General features: G+C 39.2%; 1 protein-coding gene across 1 annotated transcript; it reads left to right on the forward strand.

Moving 5' to 3' along the window:
- Window positions 1-3,667: 3,667 nt before the first annotated feature.
- Window positions 3,668-9,136, forward strand: SCG2 (secretogranin II). The gene is made up of 2 exons (XM_075529264.1): window positions 3,668-3,742; window positions 6,902-9,136. The coding sequence occupies exon 2, from the start codon at window positions 6,916-6,918 to the stop codon at window positions 8,773-8,775; it is 1,860 nt and encodes a 619-aa protein (XP_075385379.1). The 5' UTR covers window positions 3,668-3,742; window positions 6,902-6,915; the 3' UTR covers window positions 8,776-9,136.
- Window positions 9,137-10,289: the final 1,153 nt, after the last annotated feature.

A 10,289-nucleotide genomic window follows, 5' to 3' on the forward strand; every position in this document is an offset into this window, starting at 1 on the left:
GTCCTGTAAGAATGACTCTGAGGAGGGTTTTTTTTGGTTTGTGTTGATACTGGTTAGTTCATCTTGATGCCCAGAATTGCTGGGAAGGCAATTAGATGAAGCTCAGTTTGCTAAGGAGGCCTTTGTTAAGATCTAAAAAAAAACCCCAAAAAACAAAAACAAACCCCATTTTTCTATGTATAAGCTGCCCAGGATATCTTCAAATGAGCTGGTGTCCTTGAGATGGTACTTGAGAACTGGGACATATTTCTTTAGATTCTTTCAACCCAGCACTTGATCATGTTCTAAAAATTTATTATGAGGCCTAAACATATTGTAATGATTCTAATCTGAATCTGTATGAATCACATCAATGCCTACACAACGGTCTCTCACTTATTTGGGAAACCAAGTAGCTTCACTAGGAGAGCAAATAAAGGAAACCAAGGTCTACTTTCCCCAAGATTTAAAAAATCCATTCAAATCTAAATATTCCCTACTGCCCTGAGGACGTCAAGTCTATTGTAATTTATCTAGCGCATTAAAAATATTTTAAAGAACTAATACAATAAGAAATCTTAGAACATTTATTTTGCATTTGGCCTTCTCCCTCCTCCCCTGAGATGTCGGGTTGAGTTAAATAACTCTCTACAATACTTCCAAAACATTGTTGATTTACTCTTATCTAGTGCTTACCAATTTATATCAAATTCTTGTGTTTATTTGTCTCTCGACACTTTTTATAGCCTAAAGGCTGTTCAGAGGCAAAGATTTTATGTTATTCCCCTTTGAACCACCAGCAGAAGCTGAGAGACGGAACTCTGTGGAGAAAAATGTGGACTGGAGGGAGATTTATTCACAATCTGCAATACGGAGATGATGCAAGTTTAGTTTCTGAAAATGGGTCACCTTGAAGTCCTTGCTGCTGATGACCCAGGGCTTCGCTCTTCCATATGGATTGCAACTCAATGTAAAGAAAACCCAAATCTTCACAACTGCTCCAAGAGGCAACAGCATGATCAATGGAGGGAAGATTGAAGTTGTCAAGGATTACATTTTGCTTGGATTTACCATCAACACTCTTGGCAGCCTCAGTCCAGAAATCCAGCCACCTAGTTCATTGGGGAAACTTTCTGTGCAAGATCTCTTTAAGAAGTGTTGACTAGGAAAGATTTCACTTTGAAGACTAAAATACCATGGTATTTTCAAAGGCCTCGTATGAAAGTTGGACAATGAATAAGGAAGATTGAAGAAGAATTGGTGCATTTGAATCACAATTGCTTGCAAAGTGTTTTGAAAACACTGGATTTAGCAACTAACAAGAACAGCATCAGCTATTGGCACTTAGTAGGCAGTCTACACATATTAAGTGCAGTCTGTATCTAGAAAATGGACAAGTTAGTATTGATTAATCATTATCAGAGCACAATGAACCTCCTGTGTATAGGCAGTCCCTGAGTTCCATTGCTAAATCTGTCTTTAAGTTGAACTATTATGTTAGTTGGAACAGTTAGATGTGGTTGGTATCTAATTTAGTTAGCCAATTGCTATCTGAGCATATACTTAAAGGCCTCAAAAAGATTGGGGGAAAATGGAATGAAGAGATAATGGAATTTTTCTACAATCTTTTTGAAACCCCCTCACTATATACTGTACCTTTGTATGCATAAAGCATTAAAATACATGAAAACATTTTTTAGCATGGCAATGAGGATAAGTCAAAAACTATTGTCATAAAACCATAGTGATCTTTATTAAACAAAAATATCAACTGTGGAGCTATTGTTTTTGACACATCCTCCATCTAGGTCTATGATTTATGATGCAGTATTTCTATCTTTCTCACCCACAGCCAAAAAATTCTGCACCATTCAATTTATACCATGTAAAAAGGACAGGTTTAGCATCCTCAAGGGACAAAAATCATGCTCCTTTTCACTGTTCTTTGACTTTTGGAAGCAAAAAGAAGTCTGAAGGCTCAAGATCAGAGCTGTAGGGTGGATGTGGTAAAGTTTTCCAATAAAATCCTAGCAGGACGGCCCTTCCTATCCTCAAAGAATGAACAGATGGATCGTCACGATGGAGAATGTTCGCTGCCCTTTTCTCATCAATGCCATTTTGCTGCTTTCTTAAAACTGCTCTAGACCCTTCCCGGCCTCCATGGTCACCTGGGGTCCTTGGAGAAAATCTCTCTTGATAACTTCTTTGGGAACGCTCCCCAAAAGTCATCGTCCCTTTTTGGGCTGACCTCTTGGCCTTGAATGTAACTGGCCCAGCAGAACCTTTCAGAAGCTACTGCCTTGATTATATCATTTTGGCGGCTCCATAATTAGACTAAGTCAAAAGCATTGCTGAAAGGACTTGTCCGTAGCCATCCACTGATGGCAAAGACATATTTAAACATGTACATTTTGAATAAATCTGTGAACATATGTACAGGAATTCTAATGGCAACACTTTTTGACTTATACCCATACATTATTAGTAATAATGATCATGATGATGTTGATGATGATTTTATGCAATTACCAAGTAACACCTGTTTTTTAATGAACTATGTGACATTATATAGTTTGAAATTTTAATATGATAGTCTTCATACATGTTGGTTCATAACTATGGGCTGTACATCAATTTGATGCTCCTAACTTACGGACAGCCTATAGTAAGTTTCTTTTGCATATTTCAAATTTTATAAAGCTTTTAAGGAACTCATCTCTTTAATAAAATAAAGTTAAAATGTTAGACCGACATAAATTTAATAATTTATGTGAATTCAATAAAGCATATAATTGTAGAGTCAATAGTCATGAATTACAAATCTGGACCATTCTCTGGCTTTTCACAAGCATGAACATTGTTCAATTCATCTGATTCAACAAAGAATCTATCTAGTACAATTTTCTTTCCGTTGAAAGTGAATTTTAATTACATGCGAGTTAGGTTTTTCTCAATGAAAAGACTTGCTTGCCCCCACTCCCTCCCTTGAAGATCGAGTGTTTTCATTAGCACCCAAATTCTGAGACTCCATTTTTGAAATCCGATGTAGAAAAGATACCAAAAATTCATACAGAAATTTCAGCCACTAACTCCCAAATCCTATACATGCCCATTTCAAAACATTCTCAAAACTCCACGTCATTCGAGCCCTGATTCTGCTGTGCATATACAAAGACGTGGCTCCCTCTTTTACTGAAATATGTTTTGTCACACACACACACACACACACACACACACACACACACACACACACACACACACACACACCCTCCAGAATTTTGATCATGGTCATGATATGGCTTTTGATATTCACAATGTAATTTGAGCGTAGGCCACGAAGAAAACGGAAAAGCTAGTCTGTAAAACTTTCTTATCTCTGAGAACAAGTAACTCTTACCAAAGGATTTCAAAACAGAGGAGTGTCTTCTAATTAGACCTCTCTGACAGATCTCGGAGAATTGTATTGCAAAGCCTCCGAGAAAGAGAGCGAAAGCTGCAATTTTCGTCACAAAAAGACAGGTGGCGTAAGCAGGCAACACATTAAAAAAAAAGTGATTATTTTCTCTCAGGTTCTTTGAAAAAGCTCGCTCTGCTCCGGTTTGTGGGGTGTGTGGCTGAGCGGTGACGTCAGTGTGGCAGTGCGGAGTCAGGCGCCCGCTCCCTATAAGCCGAGGAGCTGTCCTGGTGCTGAAACGGCCCGAGCAGCTCCTCCGACTGACCAGGACGACCATGCTGGGAACCTTCTTGGCCATTTGAAAAAGACGTAAGACTGCCTTTCTCTTCCATTTACTGCAAAGTTCTAAATTTCGTGTTCTTTCCTTCATTTCTAGCCGAGAAGAAAAATATTGTCTGGCAAGCGTATATCGATAAAATAACTGAAGAGCAACCTGCTGCTCTTCAATGTGAGGGACATGATGCGTGTATGTAAGGAGGGGGCTTCAAAAGGGTCCTGGAAACATTCTATGATTTTCTTATTCAATTTTCCCAGGAACTTTTTGAAGCACCTTGTATTAATATATATGTATAGAAAATCATAGAATTAAATATGCACTTCTATATAATTAGGTCAATGATTTATACTACTTGCTGTTGGATATTTATTAACCAGAATATTATTCAGATAATCATACTGGAAAGAGAGCAGAAAAGTTAAGAAATTTAGTGTCGATGTATATATTAATGTGATGTTGATCAAGCCTGGTGTTTTGATTCTTTCTTAATTTATTGTTTCTTCCTCTTAGCATGAGAAGCAAAGCAAGTGATTTGATTTATATGTTTAATATTTTTAACAGTAGGTTTCCTGTGAGTCCAAGCTGTTCAACATATTAGTTAAAGAGACAATACATTTTGGACGTAGCTTTCTTTTTCCTTTGAAATTCACCTCGCCAAAGCTCAAAAATAACCAACCATGTAAATTTATTTTTTGAAGTGGTATGCTAAAATAATGTTTACAATATTATTCCATAATTTTCATCAAAGAAAGTAAGCTCAGAATTATTCTAAATGCATATTTTATTCCTGTTTTTGGTATGAAATACTATTATATTGGGGTAGACTTTGAATTTACCATGAATTATACAGGTGAAATTCTTCATAAGGGTATAACCATTACAATTATACTTTTTTTTGGCATGATTTGTTTTTTCGTTTCGACATAAACAGTTGTTATATTGGGAGTATACTTTGAAATGACCATGAATTACATTGGTGAGATTATCCATAATGTCATCATTATTGCTACTATCTCTTGATTAGAATAGATTGTTCAGTGTTTTGCTCAACATTTTGAAGGGGACAGGCATTTTTCTTTTTCTATAGCTCAACTAGTATTCTTAATCTAATTAGATTTATCCACATACACATGGCAGCGTTTCAGTTTGAATGTCAATAGAAAACATTTTAAATGTTTTTAACATGAGCTAGCTAAGAAGAAACTGGGTTCTAATTATTAGGTCTGAGAAAATTACATTTGAAATAAAACCCTATGTAGGGTCATGGAGGTGTTGGAATCATTGTTACACTTAAAAGAGATGCTGTTTGGGAAATAATTTCTTTGCTTTTTACTCAAAGGAAACCACTGTGTTTTCCAAAAGGAACCTGAATAATGACCAAAGGTCAGCTCTTGTGAGGCTGTGGTTTTATCAACTGACATGAACACTCTACTCCAAATCTCCAGCAAAGCCCAACTGTAATATAATGATTTTAAAGGATGCATATAAGCCTTTTTGCTAAGACTACTGAGGGATAATGGTTTCAAAGGAAACACGTTCAAGGAGGTTTTAAAATTATTTTTCAAATACCAACTGTTGAAAATAGGTTCTGAACAGTTAAAACAGTTCTGAAAGTAATATGAAAACTGTATAATGCATTTAATTTAAGCGAAAGGCTTTTATCAATAAAATTAGTTGTGATAAGTATTTACTTACAATAAATATATTAAGTGTTTTCTCAAATGATTCTAGAGTTGTCTTTTATTAATTAAGCAGTCTAATCAAATGGAGATAGCATCTACAAATATATATATATATATTTTAAAAGTTTCTATAATTTCAAGGCTCTAAAAATGGAAAATATTGCTTAATAACCAATATGGTTTAGTGAACATGTTTTGCATAGCAGAAATTTATACCCATATAATGTACTTACCTCTTACAAACCATGATCTAGAAAAGATAGCATGAATAAACGTGCAACTCTCATTGCATTTTCAATAAAATTGTGTGTGAGAATTGCTTTGCAGACTCAGTAATGTCAAATGTCACAATGAAACATCTAATTCTCTTGCTAATTCATTTCATATGTGAGATTATAAAGCACTGGAGAAAAAAATGAATGAAGATTTTCAAATAGGAAGAATTCAACACATTGTCTATTTATCTAAATTGGGAATTACATAGTAGTTATTTTAAGATTTCTTAAGTATGAGTCATTTTAGATTTAACAGATCCACACAAAAATAGACACAGACATGAGACAAGCTGAATATGAACACTCACGAACCCTGAAATAGACTAGAAAACCTATGTTCTCTCCGAAGCATATGCTATTATTTACTATATATTCTTGAGGGCTGATGAAAATTCTAACCACAATTGCATTTTGAAGACAGTCACAAGAAAATTATCAGAGGTAATAAGAGCACAGAGATTTAAAAACACAATTTAATGAGTTCTTTTAGCATGTTTACATGGAAGGGAAAAAATTACTGACTTTTCTCTCCTCACCGGACCTCAGAAGACCCCATGATCTGAAGGGCATGAAGGCGTAGACCTTCCAAAGCTGACAATTGGATCTGGTACCACAATGATCTGAGTACTTCTGAAAAATATATGTGAGAGGGACTAGTCTTTAAAGATTTAATGGATGGACATGATATGTCACCGAATCATGCAGAATAATACCACTGTCATTGTGTTTCTACAACTAAATTAGATGGACAATTCAGGGAAAAAACATATATAACAAGAAAATAATGTGTGTGCATACATTAAAAAATTAAACCAACCAATTATTTAATAAGTGATTTCAATAGGAATGCTACACAAGAAATATCTTGGAATGTCATTTACCTTTTAAAAAAATTGAACAGAAAAAATGTAATAAAAGTCAAACTACATGTTTTTCAAATGAAATAACATTTGAGAAACGTCATACCACTGATTTTGCTGTTGGTTTTGTTTGTCAAGAGAAAACTATCCAAGATGTATAACAATATTTGATATCGGGATAGAACATGTTTGCCAAAGATCTTGTGGTTAACTTGTAGAGGTTATGCAGAGACAGTAATGAATTTTAAGGAGAATTTTAATAAGTTTAACATGAATAATCACTTATGGTTTTTTTTGCCTCAACGGTACATAATTTTGCTAATTGTCTTCTCTTCTGCTTCATTTGTGTTGACTCATCTTTTCTGTACTTTAAGGAAATCTCTGAAACATGGCAGAAGTGAAGCACCCCCGGCCTGGAACAGTCCTGTCTCTCCTCTCTTTAATTTTCCTGATCTCCTGCGCCAAAGCAGCTTCCTTTCAGCGCAATCCACTGCTTCCGAAGGAAACAGATTTCAGATCAGAAAATGCCCCAAAGTACCCAAGTCCCGAAATGATCAGGGCTTTGGAGTACATCGAAAAACTCCGGCAACAAGCTCACAAAGAAGAAAGTAGTCCAGACTACAATCCCTACCAAGGTGTCTCGGTTCCCTTACAGCAGAAGGAAAGCAGTGATGAGAGCCACTTGCCAGATAGTTCAAGGGATTCCCTGAGCCAAGATGAGTGGATGGGGATCATACTGGACGCGCTGAGACAGGCTGAAGGCGAGGTTCTGTCTTCCCCAAAAGAAAGCAAGCCCTACTCGGCGAATTCAGAGAAGAGCTTTCCACCGGACATGACTGACGATTATGAGGCTCCACAGTGGCCAGAGAGGAAGCTTAAGCACATGTACTTCCCCCCCATGTATGAAGAAACTTCCAGGGACAATCCACTGAAGCGTACAAATGAAATCGTAGAGGAACAATACACTCCTCAAAGTCTTGCTACCCTGGAATCTGTCTTTCAAGAGCTGGGGAAGCTAACAGGCCCAAATAACCAGAGGCGTGAGAGGGCCGATGAGAGGCAAAAGCTTTACACGGATGATGAAGATGATATCTACAAGTCCAACAACATCGCCTATGAAGATGTGGTTGGTGGAGAAGACTGGAATCCAGTGGAGGAGAAAATAGAGAGTCAAACTCAGGAAGAAGAGAGAGACAGCCACGAGAATATGGAAAAAAATGAGCAAGTCAATGATGAAATGAAGCGTTCGGGGCAGCCGGACCTCCAGGATGAAACTCTCCGGAAAGAGAGCAAAGACCAACTCTCAGAGGATGTCCCCAAAGTCATCGCCTACTTGAAAAGGTTGGCAAACGCCGCCCGAAGGGCAAGGTCACAGAATGGGCAAAACGGAGAAAGGGCAATCAGGCTATTCGAGAAACCACTTGATTCGCAGTCTATTTACCAGCTGATTGAAATCTCCAGGAATTTACAGATACCCCCGGAAGATTTAATTGACATGCTCAGATCTGGGGAGAAGCCAAGCGGAGCTGTGGAACCCGAGCAGGAGTTCGAGCTTCCTGCTGACCCGGAAGACATCCCAGAGGCTGACTTCGACCTCCCGGAGACATTCCCAAACAAGATCGTCTCCAAGAGTGGCTACCCCAAACCTCCTGGCCGTGGTGGGACAGAGGCCCTTCCAGAAGGCGTCACCGTGGAGGACATTTTAAATCTTTTAGGGATGGAGAGCGCTGCCAGTCAGAAGCCTCCATATGTTCTCAATCAATATTCCCGAGAGAAGATTCTGCCCAGGCTTCCCTACAGTCCTGAGAGGGCCAGAGCAAACCAGCTTCCCAAAGCTGCTTGGCTACCAGACGTTGACAATAGGCCAATGGGGTATGAAAACCTGAACGACAAGGATCAGGAATTAGGAGAGTACTTGGCCAGGATGCTCATGAAGTACCCCGAGCTCATGAATTCAAACCAGATGAAGCGGGTCCCCAGTCAGAGCTCAGCGGAAGACGGCCTCCCAGAAGAGGAGCAAGTTGAGCAGGGCATCAAAGAGCATTTGAATCCAGGAGGCTCTCAGGAGGCTGACAAAGTAGCCTTGGTAAGCAAAAGGTTCCCTGTGGGGGCCCCGAAGAAGGATGAGACCCCAAACCGGCAGTACTTGGATGAAGATCTGTTAATGAAAGTGCTGGATTACCTCAACCAAGAAAAAGCAGAAAAGGGGAGGGAGCATATTGGGAAGAGAGCGATGGAAAACATGTGAGCAGCTGGCATCCTCATTGCCCGGCATTCACTCCTCCCATTCCCAGCAACCCCCAACATATCTCTTTAGCGTGTTGACTTCTATCCTGTTTACATTGTAATATCTTTAACGGATGTCCAGGCAGATGGATCCAGACCACTGGGGAGTCTGCTTCACTTGCTCTGAGCTGTTCTCTTGTATATGGATATGTGTCGATGTTATGACTTCTGGATAAAAAATTAATCGTGTCCTGTATTCCCAGAAAGAAATCTATGGTAGTGTTTCATAGTGTACCTAATGGCCATGGCATTGCTGATGTTCACATATGATTAAGAGTGTCCGATAACTCTCAAAAGTTTTTAATATTTATTGAATTATTTTGTTACTGTCTGTAGTGTTTTGTGGAGTACTGCAGCAAAATCAATAAATCAATAAAGCATTCTAAATATATAGTTTTATTTACCAGGCCTTTTCTATTGGGTCTTTTATTGTTGATGAATAAATGTTATTCTGGACCACTTCCGCCTCTTCATTCCGGACACCCAGAGGCAGTGGCGATGGTGCAAGCAGCAAGGCCCTAAAAGAGGAGAGTTATTACTTTCCCGGACAGTCCAGGTAAGAAGTCGTATGTTCTTAGAGCGACCGTGAGAGATGCCTGTCGAGTAGAGCATCATCCAGCAACTCACTGCGTCAAGCCTGGTGGCGCTTCCTGGGGTATGTTATTTATGGAACGTGCATTTTGGTGTCAGGTTTCTACACTTGGTCTTTGGAGCTGGAGTCTCTAAGTGGCACGCACCGTGATGGGCTTGGTTACCACTCAGCCAGAGGTGCCCTTGAAGGCAAGCTGCTCATCGTTCACCAAGGGTCCCAGCCTTGAAAACGGCATAGAGTGCTGTTCTACGCTACACTCCTGGGGCTGCCCTAAGTTGGAATAGACTTCCCAACAACTGAAAGCAAGTATAATCCCTTAATTTATATAGCAAAGATATTTAGTCTCCATAACTCGCATTCAAAAAAAGACCAAAAAAAAAAAAAACAATAGCTGTGTCCTAGGGCCATCTGAAATGATTCCATACTTGAAAGCAAACTGCCTCTTTCCCAATCACCCTGGTCCCCAGAAGACAAGGCTGCTCTTACAATAGTGCTCTTTTATGAGCGACACTCCCCCCCCACCCCACTTACTGTTAAGCGATGGAATCGGTGCAGCCACAGTGGGAGCACACTAGGAACCCCCTCTAGTGCCCCAGTGCGAGAGAGCATCCTGGATGGGCTGAGCTGTTTGTCAGTGTTGCCATGGGCATCGTGTCAGGGTAAATGAAAGCAGCATTCTAACATGCCAACCCACAGATCAACAAGAACAGAACAGCAATCCAGAGAGAACATGCTCAGCAGCAAACAGTACCGTTAATGATGCTATTAACCAATGATACATCATCATTACGATGGTCTTGACCAGTGAGTCCTGGTGGTTTAAGGGTTATACATTAGGCTGTTAACCCCAAGGTCAGCAGTTCAAAACCACCAGAAAGAAGAGG

This window comes from Tenrec ecaudatus, chromosome 13, assembly GCF_050624435.1.
Source record: "Tenrec ecaudatus isolate mTenEca1 chromosome 13, mTenEca1.hap1, whole genome shotgun sequence".
Taxonomy (NCBI): Eukaryota; Metazoa; Chordata; class Mammalia; order Afrosoricida; family Tenrecidae; genus Tenrec; species Tenrec ecaudatus.